We start from the raw sequence: 25,980 nt of genomic DNA, 5'->3' as shown, positions 1-25,980 counted from the left end.
ATTACAATTTAAAATAATTACATTTATTATACTTTCAATTATCATTTATTTCTTTGATGCAAAGCTGATATTTTAGGATCATTATCACATGATCCTTTAGAAATCATTCTAATATGATGAATCATTATCAAAGTTGGAAACAGTTCTGCTGCTTAATAGCGATATAATAACAATATACACTACTGGTCAGTAATTTGGGGTCAGCATTTTTTTTTTCTTCTTTTTAAATAAAATCAATACTTTATACATTATTATGATTTTTTTTATATATATAAAGTCAGTTCTTTTTAACCTTTTATTTGTCAAATCTATTAGACAGCAGGACTGTTTCCAACACTCATAATAAATCAGAATATTAGAATGATTTCTAAATGATCATGAGTCTGGATGTTACACACTGAAGGCTGGAGTAATGATGCTGAAAATTCAGCTTTGCATCACAGGAATAAAATTTTTTTTAAGTATATTCAAATAGAAAACTTTTATTTTAATTTGTAATAATATTTCACAATATTACTGTTTTTTCTGTATTTTTGATCAAATAAATGCAGGCTTGATGAGCAGAAGAAACTTCTTTCAAAAAATAGTAATGTTTCCAAACTTTTGGTCTGTACTGTATGTATATGTATGTATATATTATATGTGCTGTATGTGTATAATGTCAAAACATAATATCCATCGACTTCTGTTGTGTTTAACGTTATAGGCCTACTGAGCTTATAATATTTTTCACCTTCTTAATCATCTAAAGCATTTTTTTAATTATTATTTTCATTAAAATAATTTTTTTTTTCTATTTCTTTTAAAAGTTTTTCTACAGCCTGGCCTTAAAACATACTAAACACCCGTAATATTAGCTAGTAGACAATATATACAAAGCAATTCCCCCATGTGTTTTGATCTGCTTATGCAATAAGAAAAGTATATTGTCAAATATCAGCCAGACTGACCTCCGATAGAAATTAAACTGCTACAAATACCTCTTCAGTCCAGTTAACTGCAGTGGCGCCACTTTGAAGGCATTCTGTGACATGTGATATTTATAGATCCTTGCTAACAAATATTTAATGAACCTTAGCAAGCTCTATGAAATGGCTCTGAACCCAAATGTCCTGTTAATTCATAAGGGAACACTGCCGAATTGGTGCAGTTTTAGGGGATTTTAGAGTTGAGCTAATCTTCAATTTAAGATATTGAACTGCAATCAATTCGTTAACTAAAATGAAACATTAGTTATATTATGTGTGCAATTACCAGTTAAGTTTTTACCAGTTTTACAAAACTTAGATTTTTTTAATCATACAATAATGATTAAATGTGAGAGCTTCGTATCATGGTGACTTGTTTTTATTGACCTGGACAAACTTCTGTATTTTGCACACAAAGACTGCTGAGAGAATAGCGACAGAAAAGCCACTAGAGGACGGCAAAATACTGAATAATCCACAATGAAAGCCAATAGTATGAGAGCGGCTGAAAGAGTAGCAACAGCGCCCTCTTGAGTTCAGCACAGCAGTAGCACTGTAGTCCTGGGACAGTTGTAGTCCAACTAGCTTTCCAGAGAGGTGTGATGGTTTTAAATCACTATGTCTGAAATGCTACCGAAAGATATGGAAGAGATTTCTCTCGGGCCTGTTAAAATAGACGAGGAGAAGGAAAACGAACGGAGTTTTCTCCTGGTGGACGAAAACGAAAGCTTGCAGGTTTGTTTTTGTTAGCTTCTGTGTTAGCTTTCGCGCTATTAGGTAAACAGCACATGCTTTGTCTTGGTTTGTTTTGATAGGTGTTTGTCAATTCACGAGCAGGCTGGTAACTAATTATAGAGTGTGTAAAATAAATAATACACCGATGAACCAAGCCTGAACTGATAGTATAAGTTAATCACACGGAAGAGCTGTCTTTTGACAACATTTAGGGTTCTCACTGACATGTGATCTTTAGCCATTGATTATATCAAGGGTTTGTGTTGTTCGGGTCTCTTTTTGTCACGTACATTCATGTCATGGCTTTAACGTGTTATTCTGATGTACTTTGGTAGTATTATATTACCTATTAGCTTGACAGTCTTAATAAAGAGTTAGAGAGTTTAGAGACCCTTAAATTAAGCTTTATTATGCACTTAGTCTTTTGTTGTTTCAAACCCATATGACTTTATTTCTTCAGTGGAACACAAAAGGCTGGGTGACTCATTCACGATAGCATAATGATTGTGATTTTTGGGTGATCGGTCGCTTTAAGATCCTTACAAATGGTGATAGACACATAATCAGACAGACAGGTAGGACAAGCGTCCAAGAGAAACCATTAACACACAATTCTGCAAACTCATTTTGAATTTGCATCCGATTACACATGTAGGCAGACAGACATACTGATTGATAGACAGACAGACAGATAGATAGATAGACAGTCATGTAGATAGTGTGACAGTTTCTGTAAACTTGATCTCTCTTGTACTCTTTCTCTCTCAGGTGAAGAATGAAGCTCAGTTTTTGCAGAAGTTGGGCTGCAGCGCCGCTCAAGGAGTCAAAGTGCTGTCCATCTTTGGCAACACGGGCGATGGCAAGTCTCACACTCTCAATCACGTGCTCTTCGACGGCGAGGAGGTGTTCCTCACGTCTCCGTCTCCGTCCTCCTGCACGGTGGGCATCTGGGCCGCTTACGAGCCGCGTCTGAACCTGATCGTGCTGGACACGGAGGGCCTGCTCGGTGCCGCCAGTCAACAGAACCGGCGGATGCGTCTGCTGCTGAAGGTCCTGGCCGTATCGGACGTGGCCATCTACCGCACGCGGGCCGAGAGGCTGCACAACGACATGTTCCAGTTCCTCGGCAGCGCGTCGGCCGCTTACCTGAAGCACTTCACACCTGAGCTCCGCGCTCTGTCTAGCCGCTGCGGGCTGGACGTGCCTCTCTCCAGCCTGGGACCTGCTGTTATAGTTTTCCAGGAGACCTTTCGCACTCAGCTGCTAGGCCAGGGTAAGTCAGAGCAAGCAGACTTTCACTGTTTACAAGGCCTGCTGTGTTTATCAAGATGAATACAGCATTTTCCTGATACATGTTGTTGCCATAGGCTGTTGTATGATTAGCCTGCGGCAAAGAGATTGTGGTGTAAACTTGGGGGGGGGGGGGTCTTTGAAAAAGTCCTGAATTTCAGACTAGTGGAGAATCCACAAGAAAAATCCAAGTTGTCAGTTCAAACCAGGCTTTATTTGAAGCTCGATTGTTTCATCGTTCCTGCTATTATTTCTGTCTGCTTAGTGATGAGAATTAAAAAAAATGTCTTGTCTATGTAGTCAAATGACAAAATTTCAGAGAGATTTAATTGGAGTGTGTAATACATGGGCCATGGACAAAATGATCATTTTTATCTGTTATTTTAATAAATAAATAAAAATGTAATGCATACAAACAAATACTTAAATGCATGATGAGCATACTTTTAATTTTTGAATTAAGATTTCTTCTGAGCTGTCCTGATAACATAATGAGAAAAAAAATCCTCTTTAAAAGAATGAAATTCTTGAAAATTAAACCTTCAGTTGTCTGATACAATCTTTTATCATTATTTTTTAGAAAAAAAAAATATTTTACTACTACAACACTTTAATAAATCATTTTACAAAATGAATCATCACCTCCAAATCAAAATCATGTAATGCATTCAACTTTACAGAAAAAAAAAAACCTGGAGAAAAAAAACCAAATTAATAATCCATTATATTTTATACAAAAAATACTGTTAAATATTTTTTTTAATTGTGCTCTCACATGTATTCAAAGTGTATTTCGATATGTTTTTACTGTTTACCTACTGGTTAGAACAAGTTTAATAATTAAACTTTTTTTTTTTAATATGGTAGAAACGTTTTTCAAATCTTATGAAACCAAGATTACAAAGAGATAAAGATATTAGATATAAATGAATATAAAATTGCATCTTCAGGTCCCTTATTGTTTCTATAAAAGATTTCTTAACAATAAACATGTTTTAGTAAGAAAGGTTTTCGAGAAAAAAAGCTTTTTTTAAATCATTTGTCTAAAAGAACATAATTTTTTTTTTTTTTTTATGGTTAAGCAACTAGTTATCTAACACAGACAGCAGGACAATCCCAAGGCAGGGTGACTCAGGTGTGCAGGGTCCCCAAATCACACTCCTGCACTATTATAATTATGCCCTTGGGTTAACCCCAGGTCTTCAGCATACTGTAAATCATGGTACATTAAGAGTGTTGTATAAAGCGCATAAAAAAAGCTTTTTAATGTCTGTAAATGTTCATCTTTTTTTATTTTGAAACGATTGAATTAGTGCCGTCCAATGAAGTGTGTCAGGCTAGAGAAATAAGGTCTTGTTTTCTTATGCAGATGGCTCTGTCCCGGGGCAAGCAGACACACTGCTGCAAAAGCGCTTCCATGATTTGGGCCAGAGCACAGACGCCTTCAGCTCCATTCAGTACGTGGGCACCCAAACCATCACTCCCCCCACAGACTACTCCCAGTTAGTGCAGATAGTCAATCAGCAGGTGAACAACACATCCCAGCGAGCCCCACGCCAGCCGGCCATTGTGTTCAGTGCACTGCAGGTACAGTAGCTCCTCAGACTTTTCTCTGTGTGTGTAGTGTCCCCAACCCCCCAAAAAAACTAATTTAGACATGAAAAGCTTTCATATTTGGTTCGATAATTTGTATCTAACAGTTCAAAATGTAATCATAATTTACTCATTCTCATTTCAAACCTGTGTGAGTTTATTTCCTCTGTGGGACACAAAAGGAGAAGTTTCGCAGAATGTTCACGACGCTCTCTTCTGTCAAGTTCCAAAAATGACTTAAAATACCATAAAAGTGGTGCTTTTGACTCTCTCTTTAAATAAGCATACACTATCATTCAAAAGTTTTATGTAAGCATGATTTATTTTTTACAGATAAATGTATAAATATTTACATATATTCAGAAAGATTGTATTAAATTGATGAATATTTAAATAATAACAAAATAGTGGCTTTTAAGTTGTTTCAAAATATTTCTGTTTTAAGTAACAGAATGACATTTAAAATGACATTCTTTGGAACTTTCTGGTAATGGAAAAAAAAAAATATATATCACAGTTAACAAAAAAAAAAAAAAAAAAATATATAATAATATTAAGCAGTACGATTGTTTTCAACACTGATAATAGTGTTTCTTGAGCACCAGGGTTACTGTAGTTAATTAAAACTAAAACCATAAAACATTCAGTTTATCTTGATGCGCTAAAATAATTAGATCTAAAGTAAAAAGTACAATTTTAACGAAATTTAAAATGAAAACAAAATAAATAAATACTAAATACTAATAAAGCTTATCAGAATGTTTTCTGAAGGATCGTGTGAAAGCCTGGTGGAATGGTTCCTTAGTTATCAAAGGAAAAAAAATATTTTAATATATATTAAAATAGGAAACCATTATTTTAAATTATTATAATATTTCACAATATGGCTGTTTCTACCATGTTTTAAATCCAATAAATTACATCTTAAACACATCTTACCAATCCCAAACTTTTAAAGAGTATAGAACTTAAGTGTGATTTAAGTGTCCTAAACTACTTTTCTGGGTGAGTGTATGCATGCTCTTGACTGGACTCCTCTCCTCTGCTCTGCTCTGCTCTGCTCTCTCTCAGGCCTTGAGCGACAGGTTCTGTGGCGAGATCTCAGATGACAAAATCAGCATATGCTCCTTCTTTCCTGATGAATATTTCACTTGCCCATCAGTCTGTCTGAGCTGCAAGTAAGTCCACACAGGCATTTCTTCAGGCTGTGGCCTTTTTTTAATCGCAGGTTGTGTTGAATGCACAGATGTGTTATGTTTGATGCATAATAAATTAAGAAAATTGCTGCATTGTCACACATCAGACTCTAATTTCATCACATCAACACTGAGCCACTTCATAATGTTATGATTTGCAGTTAATAAAGAAATAGGAGCTCTATTCAGCATGCAAAACAAATATATGGAAATGAGTTGCACATGAATGTAATTAGATCTCGAGTCGTTTGTTATTGTTTTAGCTTGTGTGTGTGTGTGTGTTTGTGTGATTTAATAGAGCCGTACTCTTAAAGAATACTTAAGAACTTGCGAATCATAACTAACCTCTTCAAAATCCCATGGCTTTAGTGTTCGGTGTAAGAACGGCATGAACCACCAGAAAGACGGGGTCCCACACATGGCTGATGGATTATGCCAGTATGCCCACCAATACAACAATAAAGTTCTCATTTGTAAGGTAAGATCTCACAGTCATGGCCAGTTCTTAAGGTCCAAATCAATGTGTTTTGTTTTGTATTATCTAGTTTAGTTGTCTATTCAGTTTTTTTTGTTGTTTCATTTTGATTAGTTTTTGTTTTAGTTTGTTTGTGCTTTTATATGTTTTTTGTTTGTTTTGTTTTTAGGTGGGGCGCTAAATAAAGTTTTTTTTTTTTTTTTTTTACTACTTAATTTGTTTTTGTTGTTGTCGTATCTGGAGTTTTTATTTTTATAAAAAATTTTGTGTGTTTCTAAGTTTTTTGTTTAATTATTATTATTATTATTATTATTATTATTATTGAAGTTGCTCCTAAATATAATGTAGGAACTTTAAATTTTGAAGGTTCCTAATATTGTTTTGGGTCTAATAGGGTTACATACATGCAATGTCCAAAAATGCTTAGGTTTTCTCAAAATATGCATTTAATATCATCTAATTTTCCAGTGATTCTCAAATCACTTCAAAGAAGTTATCGGATTCAGTCTCTCTAAACCCCTCCTTTCCGTGAGCCTACTCTGCTCTGATTGGTCCGATGGCCCAGTCTGTTGTGATTGGTCTACCACCTACAGCGCAATGCCATAGATCCGTATTTTGAACACTAATAGAAAATATAAACATCACTTGTCAATAAAAGGACGTTTGTGGGCGGGGTCAAGTTGTTTGCAGCCGGCCAATGTAAAACATAGGCAGGAATTATGCAAATATGTTGCTTCAAGTTACCGATGACTTGTTTAGACTGTAGATTAGAGCAGATTCTTTATTTTGGGAGACAATAACTTTATTTATCATGCACTTTCGGCTTCACAACTTTGCAAATTGTTTACATTCACAGTCATACAGCTACATTACACACTGCATGAAAGGCAATATTAGAAGTGGCACAATAGGGACACTATAATCTTCTGTGTAGCTGCTTTGAAAAAATTAGAATCGAGAAAAGCGCTATACAAATAATTGTGAATTTAATCATTACTTTTATTTTTATCATTATTATTTTGTATCTTGTGTTTGTAGTTTTTTTTTGTTTTTATTTTCATTTTGATTAGTAAAATCTTTTTATTTTTTTGGTGTTTTTTTTATTTTTTATATAATTTATTCGTTATTGTTGTTTTATTTGTTTAATTTTTGTTGCACTATTGATATTCATTTTGGCGGTGCCAACATGCCTTTTTTTTCATGTCAGAAAATTAAATTTAAATTCAAACTGTGCTTCGAGTTCATGAGATTCGCCACCTATTTTCTCTGTTAATTGAGTTTTCAGATTAATCCGTTTGCAAAAACTGTCCTATATGGATTCTCAATCTGAAAAGATAGGGTAATAGACGGATGATAGACATTAAAAAGGATGATAAACCATTTCTTTTATCCATGCAGAGGTGCTATGAGAGCGGAAGAGAAGTGATTGTCATACCAAAAACCTCTGCCTCTTCAGAGAACCCATGGCTTGGTCTGGCCAAGTACGCGTGGTCAGGGTGAGTACGAGTTTTTCTTACTGAAACCAGCCTCTGAAGCTGATCCTCGTCCAAGCTCTGAACCTTGTTCTACAGATATGTTTTAGAGTGTCCCAGTTGTGGCATCATCTACCGGAGTAGACAGTACTGGCTGGGTAACCAGGATCCAGAGAGCAGTGTGGTGCGGCCCGAGGTCAAGCATGTCTGGGAGGGGGTGAGTTGTTTTTCCTGTGTCCCATCCATGTGCTGACTCCACTGATGCTCACGGTGGTTAATGTTGTATTTGTGCTTGTAGACCGATGCCTTCCAGATAGACCATCAGAATGCAGCTCAGCGGGTTTTGGATGGAATGACTTATATAATCCAATCAGTGACAGAATACAGCTCAGGCCCAACTAAGGCCGTCACCGCCTGGCTCACAGACCGGGTGGCTCCACCCTACTGGAAACCCAACTCGGAAATCCTTGTGAGTCGACATGCCCTATACGAATAGATGAAAGACCATGTCAGATTACACTCATTTATGCAAATTTCAGAATATCATAGCATGCAAAAGATTTCAAAATGTCAGTCAAATCGATTTTTTTGTCTGTTTAGGAATGTAATGGTTGTAAGAGAGCGTTTGAGGAGGCGGAGAGGAAACACCACTGTCGGGCTTGTGGGGAGGGTTTCTGTCAGGCCTGCTCCACTCACAGCATGCCAGTGCCCGAGAGGGGCTGGGGCGGCACCCCTGTACGAGTCTGTGATGCCTGTTACCAGCAGGAAGGACCCCAGCACACTGGACAGGGTGAGCACTTATTCTGGAGGAATTCTTACACTTCCTAAGTTTACTTTACCTACCAAAGGTGTTGGGTTGGCAAGCCTTTTTCACTTATGCTTACAGAGGCTGCATTTATTTGATCAAAAATACAGTAAAACAGTAATATTGTGCATTATTTTTACAATTTAAAAATATAAATATAAAACTTTTTTTTTAGTTGGCAGGGGCATTGTACATTAATAAAACATTCCCGTAAATGTACCCGAATTAGCCAGAAAATGTAATAATTACATAGTACAAATCATACAGTATTCTATTAAAAAAACAAATGTAATTTATAAAGCTGAACTTTCAGCATCATTACCCCAATCTTTACTGGATTAAAATCATTTTAATATGCTGATTTGGAGCATTGATTATTATCAGTGTTGAAAACGCTCCTACTGTGTCCAAAAACTGGGTACAACTTCAGACCCACATTGCTTTCCATGCATCATGCAGAATGTTTGGTCTTGTAAAAAAAAATATAAAAATTTTGCAATATTCTCCAGGGTTGTTGAGTTGAGTTGTGCTTTCCAAACCAGTTTTAAATGGTCTATATTCTCTCCCCTGCAGTGGCTGTCACAGAACCCCGAGCACTAGTCGCCCGTAGGGTGGCAGAAGTAGCTCAGTCAACACTGGATATGGTCTCCACCGCAGTGGACTACCCTCTATGTGAGTGTTGCCACTTAAAAACACTCTGAATTAACCCTAGAGAATTGTATTACATACAATGCAGAGCAATGTTTTTTTTTACATCATGTCCTGTCTTCAGGTTTAGTAAAGGGAGTTGCGAGACCAGACTATTGGATCCCAGACCAGGAGATCACCCAGTGCCACAGCTGTGCCAAACCCTTCACCCCCAGCATACACAAGCACCACTGCCGGGCATGCGGTCAGGGAGTGTGTGGGAACTGCTCGACCAAGACCAGGCCAGTGCCGTCTCGAGGCTGGGACCACCCTGTGCGAGTGTGTGACGGCTGCGCTGACCGCAGGGATTCCCTTTGAAATACAGCCTGGAGCAGTTTTCAAGCCTCAACCAGTGTAAACACGGCTGGGGGGGGGGGGGGGGGGGTATGAAACCCACTGCAGTGGCATAGACAAACACTCAGGCTCTCCAAAGCGTTAGCTGCAAAGTTAGAGGATGAAGATATCTGGGTTATATTTCATCTTCAAAATCAATAGAGAAAAAACAAACAAACAAAAATAGGTTAATTGTCTTAAGCATTTTTTATTTTCCTTTTGACTGCAGGATGAATAAACCTTTTTTTTTTTTTGTGAGATTTGCTGCAGAAATTAAAAAGAGGAAAATAGAAAATACTGCCGTTAATAGTTTTAATAGATTCTAGCTAATTGACTGTAGTGCTGAATGCAAACTGTCTCCTAAAAGTGTTTTTCTGTAAATTAATTTGATTAAACATATTAATGTTTCTATCCCGAAGATAAGAAATAACCTCCAAAGCAGACGAAAAGACAGTGAGCAAGAGCAGTAAAAATGAACACATCTAGTACACAGTTAATTATCATTTGAGATAAGTAGGAGATGTTTCACATCTAATCTAATTACAAAAAACAGTTTAATATTTTATTCCAGGAACAGAAGTGAAGTTAAGCAGTGCAGTTTATCATGTGCTGAATCCTCTGAGTTCATATCTCGTGTTTTTTATCTGCATTCGCCTTTACTACACATTTTTCTCAAATAACTGCACTTTACCTAATGTTTACTATTACTTTAGTTGAGAGCCATATAACCTAATACAGAAGATGCAAACTGTGCATATATATAATGAAAACTGAATTATTCTCCATCATTTATAGTGCCTGATGCATCTCAACCACTCTTGCGGTGAGTGTGTGACATTTAATACAGACTTACACTAAACTCAGTGCAGATGACAGCAGGATAACTCCTAATGTTTGTACAGCTCATAAAATGGCTTATATATGGCACTTTATTCATATTTGACTGGAGAGAATCCATGTGGAATTTCTTAAAGAGATCATTTACCCAAAAATGAAAATGATATCCTCGTATCCATAGTACACTTCCATATATATATATATATATATATATATATATATTTAGTTACAAACAATCTTCAAAATATCATCTTTTGTGTTCAACTGAAGAAAGAAACTTAAACAGGTCTTGAACGGGTCATGAGGGTGAGTTTTCATTTTTGGATAAACTATCCCTTTAGCTGTGATGTTTATGTTTTTTTTTTATGATTCTGCTTTTTATATTTTTTATCTGGAATTGAACATTGTAGTCTTCTATGAAGGGATTTAACCAAAGCAATGGTTTTAATTGCATACAAGCGAACCTGCATTTGACAATCCTGCAATCTTTGTTTTGACTGGCTTTTAATCAGAACATTAAAGTTGTTTCAAAACAGCCTGACCTCTTGATTCACAAGATGACAGACATCAGTGGAAAGGACTGGCTTCTAGCTCTGTAAGTGAACAGACGCGAGGTCTGTAGAGGTCTAGATGGGCTTAAATAGATGAAATCTGGTTTAAATCATGGAGGCTGTACTCACATTTCCTCCGTTACTGTCTGCCTCATCACATCTGCAGGAGACTGTAACACACACACACACACACACACACAGGGCTGCTGATGGGGTCAGGTGACTGTCAGGATCATAACTGACACAGTTCTCTTATATCAGTCCTTTTAGTGATCAACAATGTGTTTTTCAGTTTCTGATACTGAAATAGAAGTATTGTGTAACATTAGAAATATCATGTCATTTTAATTAAGTTTTGAATAAAAGTGTTAATTTACTTTTTAAATCTTACTCTTAAAACTTTGGAATAGTAATGTAAATGTGTTTAATTTTTTATATCAATGCTTTCAACATTGATGGTAATAAGACATGTTTGATGACACAAATGTACATTTTAGTAGATTCCGACGTTCATTCATCAGTTAATCTGTCAGTAATTTCTATATAATTATTTGTTAATGTAAGTTAAAAATGTTATTCATTCCACATTATTTTCAGTAAAACTTTAAAACAAGTGGCCCCGAGAACATTAAACATAAAATGGCAATATTTGGTCCGTGAATCAGTTATTGCTAATCAGTAGTTATGAACTTAAATGATTAAATGTTACAAATCATGAGGAGTTGAAATAAAATATTTATAGAAATATTTTAAATGATCATGATGATGATAAAGCACATAAAATGACAAAAACTCAAAATTAAGTTGAAAAAATAAAATATGAATAAATAATATAATAATATTAAAATAAAAATGCACTACTGCACTGTAACCAGCAGAGGGAGGCAGCATTGCTCTCAGAAAGAGACCCACTGAGTCAACATTGATTTAGGATTTCTCACATTGTGGCAGTTTTTTTTTTAGTTTTTTTTACAAATATTAAAACTTTATTTTTATGATTTTTGACCATGACAGTAGACCTCACTCACTCAACACACTGCCAAAAACTGCAGTCTCCAGCTCTGGTTGATTCAAGGATGAACGGATGAAAATAGCCCCATGTTTCCTGACTCCAGATTGGTGCACCAGAAAACAGTCTGGAGCACAAGAAGTGTTGTAATGCACTGCTGACACATTTCACACCTCATACCTTCATCATGACAGGAAACACTTCAATTTTAAAATTCAAGATGGATTTATATTATCGGTATAGATTTGGTCTTTATGTTTCATATACTTCGTCACAACTAGCCCCGGTCTCCCTTAATTAAAAAAAAATGGAGAGAGGCAAAAGATCTGCAGGGCTGTTAATTGTTACTTCTATGTTGTTATATGATATTTGGGTGCAGTCTTAATCATTATATTTCACTATAAGCTTGTTTATCAGACTCATAAAATGCATAACATTATTTGCACGGACAGATTAGTTGACTGCAGGACGCTGTCATCTCCTCCAGCAGGTGCACGTGCTAGGACTGAGCTCCGGCCGACAAAACCAACACCACGTGCCGGTTCAGCAGAAAGCGTTATTATAATTCCTTAATCCCCATTTCATTCATTATTTCAGCTGGAACAGCATTGACAGACATACACTCTCCATTTGGTTTAAACTTAATTCAGGTCGTTGTTTAATTTTAATTCACATATGGATTGCAAATAGCCTGCTTAGGGAACAAAGCACGTTGCCAAAAAATAAATTGAAACTGCAGTGGATGCATCGATGCAGAATCTTATATACTCACCAGTGTATTTTTTTTTTCATACTGGAAGCCTTGTGTTTTTCTGCTTACTGTGGCTCTTTTAGATGTTTATTAATGGCTGTTTTGCTTTTCGAATCCATGGAAACTCATCCCGCACTGTCCTGTTTCCATCCACACAGACCCTCTGTGGGTGCAGGACAGTAAGAGAAGAGTCTCAGGCTTCCTCGGGGAAGACATGGTGCCTTGCTTGGGTCCATTTAACACTGCTGATCCTCAGCTTCTGCTGAGACACAAACAGGCACTGATAGTCAGTTCTGCCAATCTGTGTGGTTGATGGTCTGTGACCATTCATTTTTCTTTTTAAAGTCCATTCATAAATCTTTAGGAGGGGCTTCTACAATTTTAGATTGTAGTGGACGAGAGGAACTATACAGAATAATGGAGCAGCACAGAGCAATCACTGTTTAAATCTCATGTAAACAGAATAAATAAAATATATGACTGAAAAAAAAATAAGAATGCAGAAAATTACACCTATTTCAGTCTTAATTATGATTTCGTATATATATATATATATATATATATATATATATATATATATATGCAATATCAATACAATAATTGCATTAGATGAAATTACACTTAGGACAATTTCTGTTATAAATTTCTATTAAATCTTAAAAACATTCACATTTCACATAAAAAAAAAGTAAATAAGCATAAATAAATAAAAATTCTTTCCTGTAGTGGTCCTCATCATATTTGCATTACATATGGGAATTCATATTTTTTATATTTATAATTGAGTTATATAATTATATATATATACATATATACATGTCAGTGAATTGATTTTTGAAATATAATTATTTATTCAGTTTAAATTCAATACAAAGATTTAATTATATATAAATAAATATACACACACACACACATACGCACTCATATATATATATATATATATATATATATATATATATGTGTGTGTGTGTGTGTGTGTGTGTGTGTGTCCTAATTAAACATATAATTAGGTTCACCACAGAAAATTATGGGGAAAAAAAAACATGTTTTAGATATTTATAAATGAGTAATGAGGGGAGAGAAATCTTGATCCAACAAAAGTGCCATTGTTTATATTATATTATTTATTTATCTTTTATACAATGTAATTACAATAGAAATATGTACGTTTAAATACAAAAGTCTGTAAATAAAGATTAAAAATAATCTCCACCGGTTTGTAATCACTACATTAACGTTTACAATCAACTTCATGAGGTAATTTAGTTCCCTGGTTTGTCAAGGGGAGAGTGTGAACTAAAAGAGCCAGGGCAATTGAGTATATTATATTCATCCATTTGATGCCATACAACATATTGCTTTGCCAAATTACAAATGCATTCTCTTTGGAAAAATGACTATTTTTAGATTCATTGTGCACAATAGACCCGCTTCACCCTCTAATAAACAAAACCGGGAGGTCAGTTTATAACACATGACGGTCAAAATGGCCTTTTGAAACAGGAGTTAAAAACATTGTGCCTGCCTTGAATGTCCACTGCTATTACATCTCCAGAGGAAGAGCACAGTGTGCAGTCGGACTTTGATCGTCTAGCTTTGACTCCTGCAGGCTCCACACACTCCAGAAAGATCATTCAACATCGTATTCGTACGGTTGGATGACAGTTTCCAAAGAAAACAAAAATACAACCATTGAGAATTACTGAACGATAAATGTGCCACGATGGGAACATATGAACCTCTTGAATGAGCAGAATCCAAATCTATTTTTACAACAACTGCATGAGATCTTATTATGTAGTGTGTGTGTGTGTGTGTGTCATTATTCGCCTGCAATTAAAGACAATTATTCCCTTTCTCAGACCAGAGCGAGTGAAAAAGTGGCGATAAGAAACAAAAGTCAAGACTAATATGCATATTCAATGTTTTAACATACTGTAATATGGAATAGTTTAAGCATGCGTGAATGGGACCAATGTAAAAGTCCATGTAGTTGTTCCATTGCTTGCAAAGAACAAACACTATAACCTGCATCTTTAACCGTTTTCTAATATTTTCTTACACTTGCTCTTCAATACCACCCATTCGAATACATTTAGTCATTTTGCCGCCCTAGCATGGTCACGGAGTTTCTGAAATACATTCTTAACAATTGAGAAGCCCCATGAACCCACTGAAGATAATTTTAAGGTTGATCAAACTCATATGTTTGAACAGGTCTGGCTAAACAGATTATAAAATTAAAAGAGGTCACTGCAGTGGCATTTAGGTCTAGTTTTCCATTGCATGTTGGGACTCGGTTGTATAATCAGGGTTGGAATGTGTCTGTTGGTGAAACTTTTGGTATCCACTTGGTTCAAAGCAGATGCTTCAATGATTCATTTGGAATTAATGAAATTCAAATGGCAACAGAAATGGGCAATCGGTAAAGAAACTGAAAGCATGCTATTTACACCACAATGTAAACTCAGAGTTATTCTAGATAATCTAACTCTATTCATAATTTGGTGAATCAAGTTTTCAAGTAGCCAATACATTCCCCTTTTAATTCTTCTTCCTGTTCAATATAAATAAGTAAGGGCAAACAATAAATAAATTTCGACCATCCCCTAATTTCAGAATTCCATTCATTTTCCAAGCATGCGTCATTACTGGTCAAAGTACTGTGCAGGTTCTTCTTTCAAGCTGTCTTGTAAGTGCCAAAGGTGTTCTGACGGTCTTTCTGTTCTCCTGATTCTCGAATTGACGCAAATTGCAACCGAATAATCTCTTACGACAACCAATGCCCTCAAACAGACCAGGAGCATAAGACACCCCTTTAGGAGACAAAACAAGGCAAGGGTTAATGGGGTGTGAAATAGTTCAGCCTCTTTCAGAGTCTCCTTAGGATTATAGTTCAATCTCAAAATTCTTTTGTAAGTCGTTCGAAAAAGGGTTTTGCGCCTTCGGTTGCGATTTGGACTCCAGAGCAGCCCACTTTGCTTCAAAATGCTCCGCTTCTTGGGAACTGCCCATGGGATTCGGATTCAGACTCTCCATGGGCCAACCAGTAGCACTTTTTACGGTACTACCGTTTTGTGTGACACCCGTAGTGGTGGTCGTTGATGGAAAGGAGTTATGGGCGTGGCCGTTGACGGTTGGAGGAGGGGTGAATGTGGTGGTTGGGAAGCCTCCGGAAAGTGTGGGGAAAGCTGATTGTTGGCCACCCCCAAGAGTTCCTGTCTTCAGCCCCATCGCCGCTCCACCACCCCCTGTCCCGGCCGCGGTGCAGAATACATTAGCCACCATCTGCGACGGTGTGATGCCCACCACGGGCACACTGGCATTGGGATAGGTCATGCTGTTGGCCAGACTGGGCATGTATGGCTGCATAGGTACAAAAGCCGGTTGAAGAGGCTGTTGGGCGAACATGCCTACGGGTGCAGGAGTGACGTCAAAGGCCATTGGGAATGGTTGCATGGAGGAGGGGAGGGAGCCGGGGGCGATGGGCATGGTGGGCACGGGTGGAGGTTGCTGATTGGGTGGTGGTGGTAGGGTTGGTGGAGTCTGCTGCTGGGCTTTCACCACTTTAGCCACCTCCTCCAGCCAGCGTTCTGCTTCGGACGGGGTTCGTTTGTGGCCACCCTGAGGAACGGGCGGAGTGGACTGGACAGCAGGCTCTGTCTGAACCCATGAGTTTGTAGCTGGGGAACGAGAGGGGTAAGAATGTTCAAATATGACCATATTCATACCGGTTAAAGTTTGTAATATTAATACATTTGAATGTTGCCGAAATATGCTCTTATGCTCTCCAAGGCTGCATTATTTGACCAAAATAAAATACATTTTCTTACTCTGTGTTTGTGTCATTTTTAACAAGTTGTTTAAACTCACTTAATTTTCATATGTTTTTCATTTTTAAGTCCTTTTTGCAGAGCCTGCACATGGCATGCAGGAAAAAAATTGTAGTATAATGCCTGTTTCAAACATAATCCGTCTGCAGTGCGTCTACAGTCTGTGTGCGTTACGTATGTTGTGCTGAAGCAGCACGGCGTCATTGTGCTTTCACACAGGACGCATTTGTAGTCCACTACTGAAACGCGTCGGTTTAAGCCACAAAAAACAACATTTGTCCATATTTTGATATCAAATCATGTAAAAAAATAAATAAAACAAATCAAAAAAGTTTTTCAGCATTGTGATACTCATTCATCACAGTACAGTAACAATCTTTCATAGACATATTTAAATTCAAATATAAACAACGTATTACTCATGCATTTGACTGCTAGGTTTTTATAATAAGTTGCTGAAACAAGCTGCAACACATTTAAACACAACATTAGCCTACTTTCCTTGTTAGGATATCACAAACATTTAAAATTAAAACTCACCACTGACAGAAACAGTCGACAGAAACTTTGTTTTTCTGCCTCTATAAAAGTGCATATGTAACGGAGGCCAGCGAGTGGCGCTGTGCAGGTAAACCTCACTCCCCGATCTCAAGAGATGCTAGCCATTTAGCCTCCTTGTTAGTGCGTCAGCATCCCATGCCGAAGACCCGGGTTCGAGCCCCACTCGACGCGAGTTCGAGGAGCGTTAGAGAGGACCCGAGCGAGAGGGGTTACACATATTTAATGTTGCCTTGTTTCTCTAAAGTTGCTCTTTTCTTGTTTTAAATCAAACCAAAACTCATGTGTTGCGTGTGAAACACAGTAGGCTTTAATTAGTATACATTTATTGTGAAATGACTGCATTCCCTTGTCGATCCATGTTCATTTTTACTGCGAACAATGCGCTGTCACTTTAATTCAGCGCATGCAGCAAAGCAAAAATAGACTCGGTATGTAAACGATCGCTGCACTGCTGCAGACGCACCGCTCCTGGAACGCACTGAGGGACCGCAACCGCGTGCAGTGTGAACGCTGGAATCCGTTAACATGGGTGCCTAAAAAATTACGCAACGCATACGCACCGCAGACGGAGTATGTGTGAAACGGGAGTAAATCGTGTGCATGATATTCTACTTTGTTCCCTCCATTTATAAATTGTGCACACGATTGTGCACAAGGCAGATTTTTATTGTTTACCTTATTACTATAAAACTAATAATAATTCATTACCAATAATAATAATTGCGCACAATTCAGCACATTAGAGTGATTTTTGAAGGATCTAGAATAATGAGAGAAGAAAAAAAAACTGTTATTTTAAATAATTTAACATTAAATGTTTCACAATATTAATGTTTTACTGTATTTTTAACCAAATAAATGCAGCCTTGGTGAGCATAAGAGACTTCTTTCATAAACATGTATACATTTGAATTATTCCACACTTTTGACCGCTGATGTACGTTTATGTGGGAACGTGCCATCTGTGTTACCTTGCAGTGGAGCAGGTGGTGGAGGAATGGCAGGTGGAGCGCTGTAAACTGGTAAGCAGTTGTTGGTGGCTTTGGCACACTGATCCTCAGAAGGTTTGGTGAAAGAGCTGTTGATTTGGCTGCACAGAGCGTTTAAGCTGTCCGCCTCTCCTGCCACTGACAGATCCATCTCTGGAACTGACACAAACCAATAGAAAGGTCAATCACATCTGTGTGGCTCATTTCAGTGGGCCACGCATGCAGATTATGGGATTTTGCTTGCTAAGATAACCTGGATCTATAATATAAGGTAGGGATGCACTATACTGTACATTATTTTTCAATAGTTTAGGTTTGTTAGGTTTTTTTTCAAAGATGCACTAAATGCATATATAATGTTACGAAAGATTTCTATTTCAAATAAATCCTGTCTATTCATTAAAAAAGCCAGAATTTATTTTTCAAATACATTAGATCTATACAGGTAAATGCAGCAGTTTATGGTCTGGAATACAAGCTCAAATTATTTTATGGGAACATTCAGAAGGTTTCAGTGCAAATAGTGCTTTTGTGCTTATTTTTTTGCAGGCTCAACATGAGATAAACAGTACTGGGTCAACATTATGGTTCCATTACACTCACGCTGCTTGAGTACACAAAAACAACTAACCCGGGTTCTTGGTCTGGAAGTCCGTCTTGCGCTGCAGGTTTGATGGGAGATCATTCAAGCGTAGTGAGAGCTGGCGTTTGAAAGGCGAGTTCTTCTGGCTTAGATGTGGAAAGCCGCGGAACGAGCCCTGGCGCACCAGCTGCTCGATAGGAGCGTGTCGGCGCGGGATGGCGTGAGGCCCGCCTGGTTCTCCTCGATCCCCCGGTGAAGCCGCTCCCTCTGGAGGAGAAGCGTTTCCGGGAGGCACTGCAGGAATGCTGCATGCTTCTACAGAGAGACACATTCACTAATCAGAGTCATGTTTTCTTGAGGAATGCCTTCGGAGTTTGAGAGTGATTGTAATGAGGCTGACCTTTCTTTTTGACCTGCTGTTGTTTCATGATGTCCTCCCGGTCACTTTGCTGTCCAGCAGAGGAGACGCGGAAGGAGCCTTCCCTCACAAACGATGTGCGGCTTGCATCGAAGGAAGCCGTGACCCCGCACTCCTTCTCTCTGCGTTGCTTCCGCTCGAGGCAAGCGGCAAAGGCGCATCCCACCGCATGACTCAAACGTTCGCCCTGATGTTGTGGAGGATGTTATGTTATTGTTTTAATAGCTTTTTAATATGCTTCATCATGGCAACACTGTAAAACACTGTTTATCAGCTTTGTTGTCTTGTTCCAGTAAAATATCTAAAATATGCATTTAAGATAATATATCATATATAGGGGGTTATATTTATATATATAAATATACCTTATACAGTAAGTATAAAAAATAATCACTCTCCTTTAAAATAATCACATTTTGTTTCTTTGGATCCTGAAACGAAGATAGTCAGTTTTTGTTTTATTCGGCTGTATTTACAAGTAACATCCAAGTAAAAGATATAACACCAACATTCCAAAAAAAATAAAAAAGGAAAAAGGATCACTCCCCTCTTAACAATGACTTATAAACTCAATCAGGTGTAGCTAATCAACTTCTCAATGGCACACAAAGCCATTTTACTTTCAACTGTGATCATATTGGCATCATATATCATAACTGGATCATACACCCGGCATTAACATCAATCACTATGATCTGATCAAGCAGATCAGATCATCAGTCAATCAGAACACAGCGTGTTTACACCTGGTAACATCAACTGACTTTTCTATCTGGTAAAACCAATGTGATCTGTCTTTCCCACGCAATATTTTAATAAGCCCCGGTGCAAAGTGAACCTGAAGTAGTGGGTTTTCTTTTGAAAAGCATTGTCAGTCGCGGGACATTTTACAAATCAAAGACAAGTTTAGGAGTCTCCAGATGGGTGTTCTCTCTTTTTCTGACAGTTCGCATGAGAGGGGGCGGGGTTTTGCGTGATGTGTATGTGGACAACATCTGGATAAATGCAGCCTTTTATTAGCTCAGCATGAAAAGAGCTTTCATGGAGCATTTAAGTCCTTGGTAGTGCAACTGAAGCAAACAAACAACTATGGGTGGCAAGGCACTGTCAAAAGATCTCTCAGGTACAAGTCAAGAGATGTATACAAAAGGCTTTCAAAGGTTTTATTAGTGCCTAGAAGCACAGTGAAGTCTATTTTTAAGAAGTGGAAGCTATTTGGTACAAAACATACCCTTCGCCGATCAGGACGTCGCTCCAAAAGGTATAAAAGAGTCTGGGGGAAACTGGTCAGAGAGGCGACCATGCGGCCTACATCTACTCTGAAGCAGTTGCAGGACTTTGCCAAAACGCACCTTGAATATTCTGAGGGAGGTAAAAATTTAAAAGGAGAAAAAGATTGTCCTTGCATGGCCTAGTCAGAGCCCAAATTAATACTCCACTGAAAATCTGTGGAATGACTTGAAGATTGCAGTCCACAAACAGTCCCCATTAAATTTGATTGAATTTGAGCAGATCTGCGAAGAACAGTGAGCAAATATTGGAAAGTCTAGATGTACAGAGTTGGTAGAGACAAATTCCAACACACTAAAGGCTGTAAGTAAAACAAAAAATGGCCCAACAAAATACTGAAACAAGGGGTTGATCCTTTTTCCAACTCGGTGATTCGATGTTTATTTTTTTCTGTCATGTTAGTGTTATATTATATCTTTCACTTGGATGTTATAAGTCGCACTGAGTAAATACAACTGGATAAAACAAAAACTGTATATCTTCATTTCATGCTGCAAATCAACAAAATGTGATTATTTTAAAGGGGCTTTTCTATACTCACATTATGTAGATAGATAGATAGATAGATAGATAGATAGATAGATAGATAGATAGATAGATAGATAGATAGATAGATAGATAGATAGATAGATAGATAGATAGATAGATAGATAGATAGATAGATAGATAGATAGATAGATAGATAGATAGATAGATAGATAGATAGACTTACAGACAGACAGACAGACAGACAGACTTACAGACAGACAGACAAATTTACAGACTTACAGACAGACAGACTTACAGACAGACAGACAGACAGACAGAAAGATAAACAGACAGACAGATTGATAGATAGATAGATAGTTGTGTTTGCATCAACTGTTTTGCTATTGCTGTTATGGGACGGACAAGTCTCTAAGCGTTTATTCCGGTTGAGATAACACTGCCATAATCCCTATCTTAATCCCACTTTGTGGGGAATAGAGTCTGAAGAATTAATCCCCGCTGGGTTCTCCTCACCGAGTCCTTCAAGGCCATGAAGCAGTGGCAGATCCAGCGACGAGTCGTACCATCACGACAGATGTAGGAGAATGCCTTATCATAATTACGGTCAGGTGCGCAGAAGGACACCTTCTCAATGGTCTGGTCAACAATGAGGTCCTACAGAGAAAAGTAAAAAGGGGCAGATCAGTTGTTGGTTTTTGCAAATAAAGTTTTAAAATCAAAAACAAAACACTGTTTTGTGTTTAATAGTCAATATTTATTCAAAAAAAGTATTATTGTATTGTGTTTTATATTGTGTAGAAAAAAAGTACAATGCAAGTCATAGAGACAATGACCTGAATACATCTCTCCATGATTAAGAAGTTTCCAATTTCTATTTATTTATTTATTTATTTATTTATTTTTCAATTTTGATCGTCAATTTTTATATATTTTTTTGGTGAATAATGTAAAAAAACTATCCTGAGATCCTGATGTAGAAAAAAGTCCAGAGGAAATGCCCTAACATTTCTTGAGGGAAAAAAGGCTTTGCATACATAATTTTCATGACGAGGCAAGATTATTTAAAGTTAACCAATAATATAAACCCAAGAAAATATCATAATTCAATCATAAAAATATTTAAAAGAAAATAATTTAAAATAAATATTGAGATGATGTGCACTTTTCTGTATTAAAGGCGTAAAGAAAACATTGCTTTTTACTTTTTTCTTTATAAGTGACACGACAATAAAAGTTTAGTCTTTCATTTTTTCTCTTATACTTACCAATATCCATTTATTTGATCAGAAATACAGTAAAAACAGTGATATTGTGAAGTGTTATTACAATTTAAAAGAACTGCTTTCTGTTTTAATATACTTTAAAATATAATTTATTCCTGTGACACAAAGCAGTATTTTCAGCACCATTCCTCCAGTCTTCAGTGGCACATGATCCTTCAGAAATCATTCGAATATGCTGATTTGCTGATTTGCTGTTGATCAAGAAACTGATTATTATCAATGTTGAAAACAGTTCTGTTGCTATGTATTTTTGTAGAATAGAAACAGCGAGAAAAAAAAAAAACCTAGAAAGAGTAGATTTTTTAAAAAGTATTAAAAAAGTCTTGACCCAAACTTTTGAATGGTAGTGTAATATCAAATCATACATTTATTAAAATATTATAAATTGTTATTAAATCCCTGGGTTTGATACATATGGCATAATAGTGTTCCAAAAACATGAAACTGACATTTTAAATGACATCCCAGGAACTAGAAAGCCACATTTTAAACTAGATTCTTCTATATTCTTATTCGTTCATGACCCAACCACATTATACTGTTTTGTCCTTTTGATTCTTCTAACATGACCAAAGCTTTTTGTGTAGCCTGGACCTCCCACTGTAACAGTGGCTAGTGTTTCCTGTTTAGGGGGCCAAAGTAAATGTATAATGAATGAGCTGAACCCTGTAGAAGAGGTAGGTGAGGGGTGAAGCAGAGGAAAACTGGGACCTGGTTATAGCTGTAAAAGCTTCGTCATGGATGATTGTGTTCTTTTTGGAGACTACTGACTCATCTCAGTTTTCATAAGACAGTCTGGCTTTGTAATCAATAACCCTTTAAGGACTCGACAGTAAGTAGATGCCCAGGGCAGTTGAAGGAACTCAAGAAAGTCTATCATTTGCGTGTGTTTTGGCAATTTAAACATTGAAACCATCAAGCGCGAAGAGACGCACTTGGTACTTGCTCAATATGAGAAAATAAAAACCCTTGAAATACACACAAAATGATGACAAAATATCCATCTCGGCAAGTATCCTCATAAACACAGTTGTTTAAGTCTTAAATGAACATGAACATCTGAGAAAGAAATTAGATGTGTACCGGGATACTGGATCCATGCGTTAGGTCTTAAAGTGACAGCAGCCTAATATGCCTCTTAGTCTGATCATTTGTCTTTATTAATGTTATGATATAACAACATAATTAAAGAATCTTTATATATTGATGTTATAATGGGCTAGTAGTTTTTGGTTTGGATTTGTTTTTGGTTCTAAATTTGGAATGTAGAAAAGTTGAAAATGTTGGTGTCATAACAATATTTATTAGAATACAGGGTCACTTTATCAAAAGCAATGAAAACATGAACTATTATTAATCTAATCATTTTTGTTGCGGGGCTATTGAAGATTTAGGCAGAGCAAGAAACATTTTGAACCACTGGTCCAAGAAAGCCAGTAGAAACAAAACTTAGTGATGGTCACTGCCTTTTATTATTATTAATATAATGAGAAGTGCAGTTTAAGAAGAGACAGGAGGCAGTGCAGGACACACAGGTGGTGTGTGACAGCGGCAGGAAGGATACGGTTGTACTGCTGACTCATACTCATACGGGACGATTACCAGAAGCGCACAGTGAGTGAACGTGTCCGAGGCCCTTACGAGAAACAAAAAAGAACGCTTTGCAGCCTTCCGCCTTTTGCTGTGTGAGCCGAAAAGGAGGAATTGGGGGATGACTGAACTCATTATGTTAGACCTTTGACCTTTTCTGGTGAACTTTCCGGGTTTTGTCTGAGGAAAAGATGTTATATTAATCCCCGAACTTTGAAAAGAAGAACCCAACTGTTAGAGACACGGGAACCCTTGGCCTTAAAAGTCATCTCGTGTCTGCGAGTGATGTCTGATGAAGCAGGATGGTCATGTGACGGGTCTTTTAGAGGCCTGCCAGCTTCCTCCTACTGCATATTTTGTGTTTCCTACAGATCTTTTCTCTTTGCTGACGAACTTGGCTAATTAATGGCTTGGGAGCATTTGCAGCGCTTCAAAGACTTGTGTTTTTTTTTTTTTACCATTGATCAATGGCTTTCAATGGACACACAACAAAATGCCTATACAAACTTACCTTGGTCTTGTCATCTACTACTCTCAGGCCGTCGGCAGACACCCAAAGCACAGCCTTGACAGTTTTTTTTCCACTCTGAGAAGAAATAATGAAACAAAATCAGCAATTTGTCACAACAGGATATTATCAGTACTGCAGAGGCTTTGATTTGCTCTGCATTAAGCATACTAACAGAAAAATGTGTGCTCTTTTTGTGCTTTTCCATGACAGGCTTAGCTTTCGTCAACTCAATCTGTGCTACAGAGTATCAGAGAGCTGCCCAACAACATGATGACCTGTAATGCAATGCAGTGAGTTCCAGCAGCATCAAGTCCAGAAAATAATGTCAAATTTGGGTATTATTATTACTATATGTGTCCTTACATAAATATTGGTCACGTATTGAAGTTTGTCATTTATATATATATATATATATATATATATATATATATATATATATATATATATATATATATATATATATATATATATATATAATTATTATTATTAATTAAATAATTTTATTCAGCAAGGATGCATTAGATTAATCAAAAGTTATAGAACTCTTTTGTAAAATTATATATATTTAAAAAAACTTACTATTACTATTTACTATACCCACTTTTTAAAATTCAACCAAAAAATATTTAAAGAAATATTCAGGCCTATATTACATGGCATACAAAAACTATTAGAATGATTATTATTATTATTAATAATACAAATAATATATTAAAATAGAAAAATATTATATCAGAGTATTACTGTTTATTGTATTTTTAATCAAATAAATCAGCTTTGAAGAGCATAAGACAATTATTTAAAAAATTAAATAATAATAATAATAATAACTAATACTGACCCTAAACTTTTGAATAGTATGGCAATTTTATTATTATTATTACCATATAAATACTATATATTGTACTAAATTTTTTCATGGTTGTCTTTATATTATCAGGCTTATGTTATTTTTTCCTCACACGGGTAAAATGTGTCTAATATATATACTGCTGCCTCATTATTCTAGGACAGGAGTTACTCTGAGGTACTGCAAGGCAGCTCTCTAGGTTTGGGAACAGGGTTTAAATCTTTCAGTGACTCTGTTGTGAGTGCTATCTGTCTGAGAGAGTGAAGGTTAGTTCACTGTGAAATGCATTTCATCCGAAGGGAAAAAAAAAAATGGGAATAAGTAAAAGTGAAGGATGCAACTGAATTGAGGGAATTCAGCTGACATTACAAGTATCCCCAAAGTCACTGTCCGAATTTGTTAAAACAGCAGAACACTGAGGAAGAAGAGAATGGAAGAATAAGAAACAAGCACAGGCTGAAAACAGAACGAGGTAAAGGCTTTGGGGGTTTGGGGAAGAAGAGAAAATAAATGAAGTGACTGTGTAGAAAGACACAGCGGGAGTGTATATGAACAGATGGAGGGGCCCCAAAGACAAGGGCCACGCACACACACACAGCACTAGTGGGTGAAAGGTTTTTATATGATAAAAAACATTACATATTACAGTTCTGCTCTAACAATTCAGTAATGAGATTTGCAGGCTCAGGATATGACTACTGACAGAGCAACAATACTGAAGAGAATAGCCATCGACAGAAGCTATGCTCCATAAAGATCCATTTTTAAAATAAATGAGACTTTGTAGGCTCTCAGTACGTTAAACCCTAAGTCCTCACAGGTCCTCAAAGAGCTCATGGTCTCCTGCAATGAGGAAAGCAGGACATGTGGAGGTCTACAAA

At 36.8% G+C, this 25,980-nt stretch overlaps 2 protein-coding genes across 3 annotated transcripts in view; one reads left to right on the top strand and one right to left on the bottom strand.

The window, feature by feature from the left end:
• Positions 1–1,503: 1,503 nt before the first annotated feature.
• LOC113058300 (zinc finger FYVE domain-containing protein 1-like) lies at positions 1,504–9,600 on the top strand. Its single transcript, XM_026226069.1, has 11 exons — positions 1,504–1,703; positions 2,472–2,976; positions 4,363–4,580; positions 5,658–5,764; positions 6,152–6,260; positions 7,656–7,753; positions 7,829–7,946; positions 8,028–8,198; positions 8,330–8,519; positions 9,108–9,206; positions 9,307–9,600. The coding sequence occupies exons 1-11, from the start codon at positions 1,587–1,589 to the stop codon at positions 9,537–9,539; spliced, it is 1,965 nt and encodes a 654-aa protein (XP_026081854.1). The 5' UTR covers positions 1,504–1,586; the 3' UTR covers positions 9,540–9,600.
• Positions 9,601–13,805: 4,205 nt separating this feature from the next.
• Positions 13,806–25,980, bottom strand: part of LOC113058299 (numb-like protein) — a 48,566-nt gene continuing 36,391 nt past the window's right edge. For both annotated transcript variants that reach the window (XM_026226068.1, XM_026226067.1), the window contains exons 4-9: positions 24,250–24,324; positions 21,379–21,519; positions 19,069–19,273; positions 18,717–18,983; positions 18,068–18,244; positions 13,806–16,385 (exon numbers count right to left, since the gene is read on the bottom strand). In XM_026226068.1, the coding sequence (XP_026081853.1) occupies positions 15,592–16,385; positions 18,068–18,244; positions 18,717–18,983; positions 19,069–19,273; positions 21,379–21,519; positions 24,250–24,324 (1,659 nt within the window). In that variant the 3' untranslated portion in view covers positions 13,806–15,591. The remainder of the gene's footprint in view (positions 16,386–18,067; positions 18,245–18,716; positions 18,984–19,068; positions 19,274–21,378; positions 21,520–24,249; positions 24,325–25,980) is intronic.

This window comes from Carassius auratus, chromosome 40 (assembly GCF_003368295.1).
Source record: "Carassius auratus strain Wakin chromosome 40, ASM336829v1, whole genome shotgun sequence".
In the NCBI taxonomy this organism is placed as follows: domain Eukaryota; kingdom Metazoa; phylum Chordata; class Actinopteri; order Cypriniformes; family Cyprinidae; genus Carassius; species Carassius auratus.
The sequence above is the reverse complement of the archived record's forward strand: the minus strand, read 5'-3'. Positions and strand labels throughout refer to the sequence as shown.